Source organism: Varanus komodoensis, unplaced genomic scaffold, assembly GCF_004798865.1.
Source record: "Varanus komodoensis strain SLA01 unplaced genomic scaffold, ASM479886v1 scaffold22, whole genome shotgun sequence".
NCBI classification, from domain to species: Eukaryota; Metazoa; Chordata; class Lepidosauria; order Squamata; family Varanidae; genus Varanus; species Varanus komodoensis.
In genome coordinates, this window is record NW_025335606.1 from 18,176,289 (window position 1) to 18,190,684 (window position 14,396).

Here is a 14,396-nt window from a genome sequence, read left to right on the forward strand (position 1 = left end):
GTGTAGTGGTCTGGCCCTTAACAACTGTCAAAGTTTCTCATGTGGCCCCATAGGAAAATTAATTACCCACCCCTGCCTAAGAGTGTCTTCGCCCCCAGCCTTTCTTCCCTCCATGCTTATAGATTTGATTAATCGGCACAACCATTTAAAAAGCTGGGTCGCTTTTCTTGCCCCATGCACTGCGATGACCTATGACCTACAAACCAGCAATAAAATGAATATAGCATGCATTTAAAAAAGACCCCGGCTCACTAAGAAGCAAATGAGAGCCCTCCCCCATTTAAGCTCAGCTCAGGCTTAAATGTCTTCCATCGACTTGCTTCCATCGTTTGCTTTCCAAACGGTCCTCGCAACGGGACCTCTAAACGCAAATCGGACCACCTTGCCATAGCACCACCCCTCCGCCCTCAGCCCCTCCCCTCTGCGCTTTCGGAGGCACTGCACGCTCCCCCCTACCCACAAGGGCGTGACGCGGCGCGCGTGCGCTCTAGCCCTAAGGGGGCTACCGGGAGAAGAGAAAGGGAGAGTTAAGATTGGCCAATCGTGGCTCCGCCCCTCCAGAGGCGCAGTCCAAAAGTTCAAGAAGGGATGCTGCAGGCGATGCACGAGCATTAAACTTCGCAAAAGAACAACCTGGTAGTGGGATCCAGGAAATTGGTGGCCCCCCACTCCTTTCTCCAGAGAAAAGGGGTGCGTTTAACGGTACGCTCGGAGTTCCCTTTCCCTGGAGCAGGGCGAGATTCCCAAGTCAGCTATTTAGATTCGGGGTGTCCCGTGGATGACCATATTTGCAGCTAATTTAATCTTCCAAGACGAATAGCGCCTGCAGCAGTCCTTCTGTGTGGACCTCTCCCCCCAGCAGTGATGGCCCTGGCTGATTTTCGCTACACCACCGGCATCAGCAGCGGATTCAAAGTCTATATCTTGGAAGGTGAGTCCCAGAAATCCTTCCCCGCTCGCCAGCCCCATAGTGCTGGCTTGCTAAGTGTCAGCGCTGCATTCAGAATTGGTAACGAGGTGGAGGCAAGGATTGCTGTCCAGGAGGTCTCAACTCCTTGGGAGGCAAAGGACAGTGACGGGTAGTGGCTCAGGTGAGTGCAGATTCTTGCACTGATTGCCCAGGCCCTGCAGATAGATCATTTCTGAAAACGAGAAGGGCCACACATGGCTCCCTAATTTTTTGCCATAGCACACCTACAGGAAACACTCTGCAACATGCCCCAGGGCACGAAAAGCCATTGCAGGCTGGGCCATGCACTAGGTCCCGAAGAGGCAGCACCCTGCCCTCCCACCAGTCCTGCTCTGCCAGCAGTGCCCAGCTAGACCAACCCAGTCCACAACCCCCTTCCACTCATATTCGGCTGAGATGTATGGGCTGCATGTGTTGTCTGATGCACTGTCCTGCTTGCCACAATTCCACAATGCCCTGATTTTGATGTTGATTTCCTGCTTCTCCCATCCCATTTGCAGTGGGACTGAATTTTAGATAGCCAACTCTCCGGGCAGAGAGCGATTCACCTGTATTTGCAAAATAGCCTATGTTTTGCTGGATTTCAGCCAGAAAATGCTATGAATCCGCTTTGGGTAGTGAAAGTGCTCTGTCTTATCAGCAGGGAAAATGGGGTTGAGGAAAGAACCCCAACATACAATTCATGTATTGAATCCAGATGTAATTCTATTTAGAGAAGATCCCATTGAAATCTTAACTGAGCTGGCAACAAAGTGTGATATCAGTGGGCCTACTCTAAGGAGTAAATTTTTATTATTTATTTTAGATTTTTATCCTGTCCCATTAGCTGTAAATCTGGATCCAATACAGTGTAAATGCACAAAGGATAGGCATGAAAATGGCAAAGGGTCTGTGACACTTGATGTATTTAATGCACCATAAGCTTTTATGGGCTAGAATGCACATTTTGACAGATTGCCTTCAGCTGGCTTCATGCATCCGATGAAGCTTTTGCTTTGGCAAACCTTTTGTCTTCAAAGTGCAACAACCGAACTTGGGCTAGTTGGTGTTCTGAGCCAAGTGAGAGCTGGCATGAATATGGCACAAGGTTCACCACTAATTAGCTAATCCTGCAAATTCTAAATTCAGGTCCAGATGTGCATCTCCTACACAAGTGGTGTCAAATACCACGCTGTACCTGTTTGAACATGAACCATTAGTCAGTGCTATTGCACCACCACCCACTTCTGTAAGGGCAGGAGGGTTCAGCCCAGAGGGCCAGTCTATCCACTCCAAAAAAAAGGGTGTAATACTGCCTGCCTCAAACTGTTTGGCTTGCTTTAGTCCTTCTTAGAATAGGTGGTGTGGGGGGCACTGTATGTTGGAACAGTCCCCCTTCTTCAAAACCTCAAAATAAGCCCTCCCTACACATAGAAAGCTAGCATGCCAAGCTTGGTTAGGCTCTTCTCAAACATATGCTGTTTTTAGTAAGTGTGTGGTGAACTATTTCAAGTGCTTCTTCTGTATCAGATATAAAACTGGGCACCCAGTCCCGATCAGTGCCCAGCCCTTGCAATTGTAGCAAATGTGAAGGAGCAGCACTGCTGTTTGAAACCCCCTTGGTCCTTGAGGGAGGGTCTCCAGTGACCTGAGAGAGCACAATGATGTCCCTAAACTTCAGCTGAGAAAACTCCTTTTTTCTTGGGGATTCACCAAAGTCTGAGCCTTGGCTGACGATGTCTAACAATGGCAATCATGAAGAAGGCACTTCTACCCAATATGATGGGACTCTCCCTTTCAGAAAAGCAGGTTTTCTGGTCCTTGAAAGATTTCTGGCAGTCTGAAACACTGCCAAGAGGAGATGAGGATGGAAAAGTTGGGTTGGGACCACACCTTTCCAGAGGCATTTCTCCAAATCCGCCTCTCTATAAAGTTCATCTGTGGTATTATCTCCAGGCACAGAAGTTGAGCAAGTGGTTGCCTTGGGCTACATATATTCAGAGCAAAGACAAGATGTGGAAGCAGGCCAGACAAGAACTTTCTAGGTCACCACTCTGCTTCTTACCAATGTGCTACACCAGCTCTTCTGAAAGTTGTGTCAGACTTTCTTATATGGCTATTTTTACCAGCTGGGTTTAAGCATGTAGGGGAAATTATAATGTCAGGTATATGCATATGCATATATGTTTCTGAATTTAAACAAGGTGATTTTTCAGGAAAACCTGCAAAATAGGGTGAATTCACATATTCAGAGTAAGGACAGGAGGCCTTGCAGAGTCAAATCAAATTGGCCATGTGGAAGCCAAGCCAAAGGAAGGGCAGTGTGTCCTGTGTGTTCCATGACTGGTTGAGCCTTTAGAACAAGCCTGTTGAAAAAGAAGTAGAAGAAAGCTCCAGAGGTTCAATGAAGACCAGACTTCAAACAAGCAAAGAACAGCACTTTGAAAAAATAAGGTTTTGTGCACTGTATTGCACTTATTTCCCTTCCCCCTTAGCCTACCAAGCCTTTGTGAGCAAGAGTTTTGTGCAGCATTCTTTCTTAAGAAAAGAATTTTTGGTCTTGAGCTGTGGTTAACTGTCTTGAGGCAGACAAGATTCAAGGAAGTCTCTGGAGAACAGCTGCTATTTGATCGATACCTGTTGAGATAGGCAAGCTGCAGAAAGAGCTCTGCATTCCTTGCCCCACAAAAGTAAATACTTGAATGAATGAAAAATTTGTACCCGTGCAATCCAGATCCTGCATCAAGAAGATATAGGATGCCACTCTATTTATTAAACCTTATTTATTCTGCAATCTTTTTACCTTTTGCATAATTTATTCTGGCTTTTCTAGTCACTGGTATTATTATTATAGAATTAGAGGTGCAGTCTTGTACCCACTTACTTGAGAGGGAATCCCACTTAATTCAATGGGACTTACATCTGAGTAGACATTTATAGATTTCTCTTTCAGCCACCTTCCAGTTTTATTGATTTCACAAGGCATCGCCCCTACCTTTTCAATAATATTTTGATTACCATAAAGTCTAGAAGCTTGCCTTTTAAATTAAAGCAAGTTTGGTGCCTAATGCCTCTTCTTTGCTTTTTCTGTGCTCTTCTGGAATCATGGAACATAGAGTGGCAAAGAGCCTCCCTGATATTTCACAGCTGAACATCAGAGACAGCTGATAAGATCAGTGGGGTCATAATGAGAATCCCAGTCTAAGCCCCCAGCCTGAACTTTCTTAGCTATTGCTCTGCTCCATGCATGGGTAACTCCTGGTCCTGGGTTATATGCAACCCTTTGCTGCTCTCAGTTCCATCTCTGAAGCCATCAAGCATCAGCTGGGTGGTAGGAAAAAGGCCACAGTTTCAATGCAGCTATTAGCAGCACCAGGGTGCTTCCAGAGGAGGCTTTTGTCCTGTAATTGCCCTGCCTCATTTCTGGCATTTTGCTGGAGACTCCCCAGATGATGCCATCTCCCAGCTCTTTTCTTAACTAGGAAAGACAGAAGAGATTCACAAGCCCTTTGCTGTAGTAGCATTAGGAGCCCTCCTTGTGGAATCAAAACAGTGGCCTCGATCAGCACCCCTTGAGGGAGGGCATGGGCTTTAAGCTGCCCCCACCACGGTGATCCCATTCTCTGATCATGTTGGCAAATGTTGCAGCTTCTGCAGTGATCCTGACCTGGACCTTTTTCTATATTGCCAAAGCCGTGACTGAAAGTGAAATGAGGAGCAAGGACAGGGCTTATGTGTGCTTACATGCATGTATGTCTATGTGCACATGTTTCACTGCCCTGCTACTTGACACTGCATGTGACCTTCAGGACCAAAAATCCTGCCTGCCTTTGCTCTAGTCTGTCTGCTGTGGGTGGGAGTGACCTTTTCTGCATTAACTTACCATCCAAGGCAGCATGGTTACATAATTAGCACAAAAACACAGTTGTTGTATGCATCAATTGTATGACATCTGCAGTCCAAAATGGACAGTTCAGCAGGGCACTGTGCATATGAAACAGCCGGCTGTGTGCCAGGCAATGCTTAACATGCCCACATGTGTGCAAGTTGTGTCCCTGCCCCTCTCAGAGACATAGGCTACAACCCTATGGGAGTTAAGCCCCATTCAACGCAGGGACATTTACTTCTGAGCAGACATGCAAGGGATTGCCGTGTTTGAAAGACCCTGATTGCTGTCCCTTTTAGAGACCCCGAGAAGGGAGACAAACCCTAAAGACTGATGATGTGTGCATCTCATGGTGCCATTTTTTTTTAATGCCATGGTTAGGCACAAATAGGAAAACAGCAGTGAAAGTTATTTTGAGCCAGAGTAGAGAAAACAGGTGCTCTTCTTGATAAATAAGCATGGTTAGGATGTATGCACAAGCACCTTATGTTACATAACCTGATCTTCACCCACTGCACCACAATATTTATTTCCGGCACAACCAATTAAACACCTAAAGTTCAAAGCAGTGAGAACAGAAAGCACAGATTGTCTTTGGCAGTGATGAAGTTAAATGTTGCATAATGTAAAATTCAGCTATATTTCAAACTCTGTGGGTTTGATACAGATCTGTTGTTTGGTTAAAGGACGCTGGTTTCTAAACAGGACTTCTGCATCCTCTCCTCCTCACAATGAGTTCCTTGTGTATTCCCCACGGGTGCTCAGGTGCCCACCGTGCAATGCTCCCAAGCAGATTTGGAGGGTGCATTGCTGGTGGGGGCTGCAAAGGGGATGTTGAAAGACCCTGAACACACACACACGCACGCACGCACGCATGCACAGCGAGAGAGTTTGAGAGAGAGAGAGAGATTTAGCCTATCTCCGCTTTCCCCCACCTAGTGCCTTCCAGATGTTCTGGACTACATTATTCACAGCTTCCCTGACCATTGGTCACACTGGTTGGAGCTCATGGGAGTTGAAGTCCAGAAGATCCTTTATGGTTCTCATGCTTTATCCTAAGCTGCAGTGTCTCCCTGAACTGGAAAACAAATCTGTTGTCTCAAACCTGCCCCCAACTCCACCCCAGCTGCCAAATTTGTATATTTAATTCCTATACCACTCAACAGCTGAAGCTCTCTAAGTAGTTCACAAAAGCATACTTAAAAAAACAATATAAAATATACCATTAAAGCATCATAAAAGTTAGGATTCAAAATTTTAAACCAGATAAATATAGAAAAACAACATTATAAGTTAAGAAGGCCTTATTAAACCTGTCCAATAACCACCAAGCCCTGGCAACTAACTGAAATGTCCTTCAGTTGAGGATGGTTATTATGAGGTAGCAAAAAAAATAGTAAGTTGGCTCCTGGCAGGCCTCAGTGGGGAGCTCATTCCATAACTGGAGGGCCACCACTGAAAAGGCTCTTTCTCCCTCAGAGAAAGGTCTGAGAACTTGACTGTAGTGTCCAGGTAGATGAAGGTCAGGAGAGGCATTCCATCAGGTATCATGGTCCCAAGCCAAGTCGCCAACATAGATATCTGATTTTCAGGTCAACCCTCTCTTGAGAATGAGCAGAGGTTCCACCGTCTCCCAACCCATCGGTTGCCTGCCTACACAGTCAGACGCAAGCTCAGCATGGATGTGAAAAGCCTGGATGCCAGCTTGGAGGGGCTGAAGATGCCCAAGATCTGGCGAGCAGCATGTGGACCTTCAGCAACGTGAGTGATGTTGAGGCACACTAGGGGGCGCTGTTCTCCAGGAAACTGTTTTAGCCTGTTTCCTTTCAGGGCAGGAGCCAGTTAAGGGGGGGGATGTTCTTGGGCAGGACCCCTCCAGTGGGGAGCCTTCATCTCATGGGATCCCCCATCTCATGGAATCCCCCATCTCATGGGATGGTTGGCACCTGCTTGCTTGACAGGCAGGGAACCAACAGGCAAATAGAAAGGGCATCAGCTGCTCCTCTTCCTCTCCACCACCTGGTGGCTTGCAGTGGTGCAGAGGAGGAGCAGGTCTGCTAGGTGCCCTGTCAGGGCCCTTGGCAGGTGCCTGGCTACACCATCCCTCGAAGCTGGCCCTGCTGCACGATGCTTCTGTGGCACACTCAGATCCTTCGTGCACACTGTGCTGTGCAACAACCATGTAAAATGGGCCAGTATCAATAACTGCAAAGGGAAACTGGCTAAGCAAGGCTGGGGAGCAGCAAAGTGAGAGTGCAGGAGAGTTCTTCACTGTTTGCTCTGTCTTTTAGCCATGATCCCAGCAGCAGCTCCACAGAAGGGAATGAAAGGTGGCATTTGGACCTGTAGTGTGCCAGGCTGGATCCTCTGTGAATGGAGGGGATGGAGACCAAGGGCTGCTCCTGGGAGTTGCAGAAGTCATTAATGGCCCCTGTTGAGCTGCTATCTACCATGCTCCAGTACCTTTACGGAATCATTGGGAACTGTGGAAACTGCCTCTATCCAGTCAGAGCCTTGGTCCATCTAGCTGACCAAGGGGCTGTCCAGGATTTCAGCCAAGAGCCAGGAATTGCATACAGCTTGAATTTAGAGATCACGATTTGCCTGCATCTCTTCCAGTGAGCTTATAAGCAAATCCTGAAAAGCCCAGTTTGTTTGTTTGTTTGTTTGTTTGTTTATTTAAAACATTTCTGTGCCACCTCCACTGCAACAAAGCCTCGGGGCGGCTCACAAAGAATACATAAATACATACATAATGATAATATAACAATTTTAAAAAATCGTTTAAAAACACCCGGTGCATTCTCGGCTAAACATTTTAAAATCCTAATTAATTCAATAATTTAACAATTAAAATAAGTTTTAAATAAAAAGGTCTTAGCCTGGCGCCGAAAAACAAATAATGATATAAATATAGGTTTATACTCATGCATCCACTTCGAAGCCCCTAGTGTTCGCACAGTAAATACTGGGGGGGGGGGGGGAATTCACAGATGAACAGGGAGCAAAAGTGGGAGAGAAAACTCACCGCTCTTATCACCTTTTCTTCAAACACAACATTTCTGACTATATTCTTAATAGAAAATGGTTTTGCAAAGTAGGCATTTGTTGATTGTCTTTAGTTAGGGTGGCCAGTTGTCCTGCTTAACAGAGAATGGTCCTCTATTTGAAGGACTAGCAGAGGACTGTCCTCAGTTTGAACAGGTTCCCTATTTGGAGGTCTGTCCAGTCCAGGACCAATTTAAAGATAAAGCACCCTAAGAAAAGCAAATGGCCTGGAGTTTTCCCTCCACAGCACCTCAGCAGCAAACTGAATGAGCTTCACAGGTTGCTTGTTGTAGTCTCCCCAGTATGGTGAGATGGTTGCATTTCTTTTTCAGCTATGATAATTAACTCTAAATTTTTATTGATACACACATATATTAGCATTTGCAAATATTTTGCAAATCTGCACACTCACTTTGTTTTCTTTCCATGGTATTACATTTCTTTTTGGGTGATGGATAAATGCCACCCAATTAAATGCACATATTTAAATGTGTGTCAGTTGTTGGAAGTTAGCCTTTCTGCTTTAAATCAATCTCTGCTCAAATGGCACAAGGTAAATTTTTAAATTTGGTGCAATACCCACGGGCAAGTCATTAATCTTTCAGTTTCAGTTTCCCTTATATAAAATGAATGAATAACTTATATAGGCTATTTTATATTCATTGCAAACTATGTTCATATATTTCAAAGCCTAGGTTAGATACAAACCACGTACTTGGCCCAGACAATCTTATTAGTGGTGCTGACTTTGAATAGAATTAAAATGTTTTACAGGGTAACAGCCACAGATTAGCCTGAATATGCACCGAGTCATATTCTGGGGTCTCATGTCCCTGTGATATTGCCCGTTTCTCCTCCTCCTCCTCTTCCTCCTCCTGCACAAAGATGCGTTCCCCTACCTCATGCCTGAAATTATGTAAAGGTCATGGGTCTCTCTCTGCGCAATCACACATTTCCTCTTTAACAACCAGGAGAAGCAGATCAGACTGTGAGGTCATGACTAGCCCAGTGAAATGGGCACCATGTGCCCAGACTGTTCCTCAGGGCAGACAAGTTCTGTGGCATCCCAGGGCCACAGTTCTCCTCTCAGCTGATTTGCAGAGTAGTCTCAAGAGGTCTAGAAGCTTGGTCAGGCCTGTTGCCTTCCATGTTGCCAGCAGGGGTTGTCCTCCAAAGGAGGAGGAATGGGGTGCAAGCTATCTTGGAAGATGTGTCACATGCACTCTGGTATCTTATGAAGAGTCCAAAAAGGGACAAAAGAGGTAGCTGATTTGCATAATATTTGCCTGTGCTCATTTATATGCATAAATGCAAATTTAGAAATGGTTATTAAAATTTAAACAGAAATGCAGTGGACCTCAGCTTACAGTGGCAAATGTGCAGGCCTGTCTGTTCAGTCTCCGAGTGCAAAACATTGAGAAGTAACGGTTCTGATGGGTCTTGATCTACAAACCAGAACTGGGACAGAAAGGCCTTCAAATAGCAGAGGCCCCTCAGGCAGCCCCAAATAGAGGACTGCCTCTGCAAAAGAGGCCACCTGTGTAATAACAGAGGCCTAGCTAGGGCTGCATCAGTGAGGAAAACATGCTTTGCATATGGCTCAGGGGCAGTCTCTCCTTTTTACAACTTGCTCTGTTCTGAGCCGGAGACCCCAGATTTGAATACAAAAACTTCAATTTGCATTCAGATTGATAATTAGGCCTTAGTAACTGGCCTCGCATTGACCTTCCTTTGTGCAGGCACATTCCATGCCTAGTCATTCATCCAGTCCTGTGCAGCATGTAAATAATCTGCCAGGTAAGTGATGGTTGCTCTCTGCGCAAATTCCAGCTCCCCTGAGCAAATGGCACCTCACGTTGCGGAAGCCCCCATTGCTGTGGCCTGCATCACCACCTCCAGAGCTGAGCCTTGCAAGGATTCTCGGGCTCTCCACCTTTCCTGCCCACACCAGTGCCCCCTGAGGAAGCCCCTGCTGGATCCAGCCCTCACCGTGTCCCAATTGCAGCAGGTGAGTTTCTGGACAAAGCAGTCCATCCCCTGCTTGCTTTGCCCGCCTCCTTCCCACCTCCCACTCATGCTCCTGTCTCTGACCTGATCATTCTAGATGCGCCCGTCAGTCATCACCTGCGCCCCACGCCGGAGCTGCCCAGAGACACCTACAAGCACCAGCCCTCCAGTAAGTTCTCCCCCTTCCCTCCATCTGTCTCTTTGCTTCCTCTCTTCAGCCTCAACTCAGTATGTTAGAGGCACATCCCCATCACAAGCTCAGATGAACTTTGTGCTGGGCATTGACACATCCCACAAAAAGAGAACAGAAGAGGGCAGAAAATGTCCAACATTTGCATTTGTTGATGTGCATGTATTGACACAAATGTAAAGAGGAGTCATCATAATTTAAATAGGCTTACAGGGTGTCTCATCCTCATGTGGAAGACTGTGAGCGGGTGACTGGTGTGCCTGCCAGCTCGGTCTGCTGTCCAAGTGCTTCCGGTAGATGAGCAACAGTTCTGAATCTTTAAACCAGAACAGAGCACTTGGCCATGGCAAAACTTTGCCTGCATGTCAGGGATGCATCTATTTGGGTTGTGGGGGAAGTGTCGCAAGTGGAAAAATGAAAGGGATTCTATGAAAGAATCCCTTCTCACAGAAAGCTAGTGTGTCAAGATAATGAGTAGGGTGGCTAGGCTAGACTTCTCTCTGTCAAGCTACCTTTCTACATGCAAGGAGCTTTTCTTAAAATAATTTGGGAGCATTTTATGGTGCTGATATTTCCCAGCCATTTGAAACTGGGGGGTGTAGTCCAGGAACTCTTTTAGCCTGTGGTCTGCAATTTGTGCGGACCAGCCACGATGCAAAGTATAAGAATGGACCCAGTAACTTTTCTATTCGGCATCTAATGCACCATGAGACCACAGAAGTGCTTAACCTAGTGTGACTAAGTAGGGCATCAGCACCTTACCAGGCTACCTGCAAGGAGTGACATAGCGTTACAGCAAGTAGAGATGTGGGAGGAAAAGGTGGTTTGCTACAAAACAGCACCGTAAAGACAAGCAAAGTCTGAAAAAAAGTTTTCATGGACTCTGACCCATTTCATCTGATGCACCTGATGATGTGTGCTATGTTGCATGAAAGTTTATGCCTGAATAAATGTGCCCATCTTTAAGGTACCACAACCCCCTTTTTTTGTATTGGCTTTGAGGCAACAAACCAGTACAGCTTTCCCTCTGGAGTGAACAACAAACTGCAGCCTTCCTTTGTGACACGTAGAACATTCAGGCAAGCTCCTTCCCAGTCTTTGCAACTATGCTTGTTGACAGAGGAAGTGTGCATATGGGCTTTACTGTCCTACAGCCATAAGCGCCAGCCCCTTTTGTGCTGCTACCTTTGATTACTTTACTAGGATGGCAGAGTGGGCCTGTTTTCCCTGGGGCTGGTGGTGGTAGGGAAAGGCACAGGACTCACTGAGCACAGACTTCCTACCTCTTGATGGAATCCCCTTTAGCTACCCTGCCATTCTCACCACCCAGGTGGGTGACCCCAAATTCTTTCAGTGCAGATGGGCAGTGTGTGGATTCCAACCTGCACGTAGTGATGAAAACACCAGGCTGTGGGGCGTGGGAGAGAAAAACAAGATGCATCCTGATGCCCACCAGGTGACTTTGGATTACAGCCTCCATTCTGCTGACTTGGGCTCATGGGAGTCATTGTCCAAACTATCTGGAGGGAAGTGGGTCTCCTACCCCTGAAGCAAGCACATGCACTCTTTTGTGAAAGCAGAACCGGGAGTCCAGATTTCCTAACCGACCCGTTCTCCATTCCTTCCCTCAGCAGATCCACCTGTCGAAGCATGAGAGTGACGGGAGCCCTGCTTCTCCCCACGCACAGAGCTGCCAAGTGTGGGCGACGGGCTCAGCAGGAGCTTCAGCACAGCTTGCTGAAGAAGCCTCTCCCAAAGAGGGATTCATGGGGGCAGAGCAGGATCTGTGCCCCAGCCCCTGATGGCCTTCAGCCCTGCCCTGGGGGAGTGGCATGCCTCCCAGCCTTCCCAGCACTGGACCCAGGTGTCTGGACTGCCCTGTCCACTTTATATCTCAGCATCTCTTCCCTTTCCCAATTTAGGGCGATCCCCCAGGCACTAAAGGGCTCTGGGGCAAGGCTCCCTGAAGGGCCCTCCTTCCCTGGTCAGCAGCTGCTCTTGCGCTTTACCCTCTTCCTCATCATGACTGCCACAGGCCTGCTTACTTGACAGAGCCAGGGAGGGAGCAGGTGGGGCATCTGCGGCTCCTCCACACACCCCACCACCATTTTCTGGGCCAGAATGAGAAGCAGGTGAAGGAGCAGGTTGTCCTGGTGATGAAGAGGAGCACCTCCATGTCAGGGGCTGGTTTGTCCCTAGGCCCCTTGCAGAGGGGCAGCAGCCCAGCCATGGCGACCTTGGGCGCAGGTCCTTGTGCCTCCCTTCCAAGCCTCTTGGCATGGTCTTGTTCCTCTTTCAATCCTATAAACAGGAGTAGGATTCCTGCCTCGAAGCTCATTAGTGTGAAAGCACCACTGGATCTAACAGAGCTGCACTTCTTAGTCAGGCTGCTGCAGCTCTGGGTGCAAAAATTCCCTTGCAAATCCACAACATCTGGAGGGCGACTGCCATTGTTCAGCAAGGTTTTGTTTAGTTATTCGATATACTAAGTCCAGTCTCAAGTTCTCTGGCCCTTGCATAGCCAACATGGCAGCATCCAAGCCCAAGAGAAGACTAGCATCAGGCTGGGGGATCCCCAAGGTTTACAAAAGTACAAAACTTGAGGGGGGTAATTATAAAGCGGGAACCAACATCAACTCAACAAGGACTTGGCAGGTTCAATAGCCACAGAATGGAGTGTCAGCTACTTGAGTGCTAGAAGGGAGGAAGCAGAGAAGTGAATGTGGGGAAATGGAGTATCCTTGATAAGGGCACGGCTGGCTGGATGCTAAACACAAGCCCTCCACTTTCTGATGTTTTGCCGCAGCTCACTCGGCAAATAGCCACTGAACAATATTCCATGGATTTGTTTGAAATCCTGTTTAAAGATGCAAGTAGATGGTAGCTCACAGGCCCATTGGCAGTCCTCTAACTACCACTTGCAGCATGCAACTACAGTGGTTGAAGTGATACAGGTGGTGTTTAAAAAGACAGAAAACCAAAGGAGTGATGGACTGGAGGATGGCCTGGCTGGCATGTGAAATCCTCTTCTTATAGTGTGCATTTGTGCTGAGTTATGAGACTACAGAAGTATTTCTAATTACACACATCTGCACAGTTCATATGCACTCCTATAGGATAGATCTAAGTCACAAAGCTCACATGTGCACTCCAGCAGATGGGGAAGATAGGAGTGCCACTCTTAGCTTCTTGCTGCCAGCATGGTAAGGTCTTCTCTAAAGTTTCTGTCATGTTCAGATGCCTCTTGGAAGTGCTGGATGGTGCTGGGGAATCACTGAGAGTCTTCATTCTTCTTATTTGAGTATCCTTCCCTTTAATAGGAAATTCTGATTCCCAGTGGGAGTGGAATTGTAGACAAGGAAGGGCCACTGGAAAACAGGAGGGAGGTGCCAGCACTGATGAGGAGAACTCAAAAATTTGCAGAAGTACAAATAAAAATGTCCATAGAAAAACAACAGATGAGGTGTGAAAACAAACTCCCAAAGTGGTCCAATGCAGAATGAGCATGCATTGAACCAGAGACTGCCTGTTTAGGGTTAAAGCAGGGTTTAAAGAATGGAGACAGCCTGGAACAAGGCCTGGCTGGCATACTTAACACATTCACTTTATACTGTATTATTTTGTGGCAGGTCTCATTTGTAGAATCAAAATACACAACCACAGTGAATTGACTCCACTTCCATACAAATACTCTAGACAGAGCCTAAGATTTCAAGCGGCAACTCATTGCCAAAAAGAAAGTTATAATCAACAGTAATCTAGCCCATGTGTAGGAATGACTGATGCAGCTCAGCACTGAGATTAAAACCGAGAAGTCAACCCTAAAGCAGGCTCTCGCTGTACACTGAGACTGGAAGTAGAACTGAGAACTGAAAAGCAGAAAGCCTAATTCATCATGAGCGGCACTGACAACAGAACAGAGATGACAGGGAAATTTTCTGTTTTGATTTCTGGAGAAGGGAAAGGGGAAATTGTGGCTCACCAAATACACATGTAGAAGCAAAATCTTTGAGTAGCCTCTGAGACAAGAACCGATGGAGGAGGAACTTTAGGCCTGTGTTAACAAACCCAAACCGAAAACAATCCCTCCTATGTGAGATTCCCTTGACCCCAAAGGAGCCTTTTTTATATATTTGTCTTTGTTTTGTTTGTAACTCAAAAGTGTCAATAAAGTAGCACTGGATTGTTTGTGCACAGTAAGAATTGTGCCAATAGCATTTTTTGGGGAGCTCAGGGTACTGTGGGGAAACTGAGGCCAAGTCTGTATTAGCTTTGTGGAACAAAATAACAAAGAACAATTGTGCTCCACTGGCCAT

General features: G+C 46.7%; 1 protein-coding gene across 1 annotated transcript; it reads left to right on the top strand.

The window, feature by feature from the left end:
- Nucleotides 1-815: 815 nt before the first annotated feature.
- On the top strand, nucleotides 816-11,882 carry LOC123023927. The gene is made up of 5 exons (XM_044431064.1): nucleotides 816-931; nucleotides 6,428-6,596; nucleotides 9,714-9,891; nucleotides 9,988-10,059; nucleotides 11,712-11,882. Exons 1-5 carry the CDS (start codon nucleotides 865-867, stop codon nucleotides 11,880-11,882), a joined length of 657 nt encoding a protein of 218 aa, XP_044286999.1. The 5' UTR covers nucleotides 816-864.
- Nucleotides 11,883-14,396: the final 2,514 nt, after the last annotated feature.

What these genes read in the sequence shown, in the direction of transcription:
- LOC123023927 (XM_044431064.1), top strand. Translation starts at nt 865, where the DNA reads ATGGCCCTGGCTGATTTTCGCTACACCACCGGCATCAGCAGCGGATTC. An exon ending in CAAAGTCTATATCTTGGAAG is followed by an intron (nt 932 to 6,427) that starts GTGAGTCCCAGA and finishes TCTGATTTTCAG; the next exon opens with GTCAACCCTCTCTTGAGAAT. An exon ending in CCGTGTCCCAATTGCAGCAG is followed by an intron (nt 9,892 to 9,987) that starts GTGAGTTTCTGG and finishes TGATCATTCTAG; the next exon opens with ATGCGCCCGTCAGTCATCAC.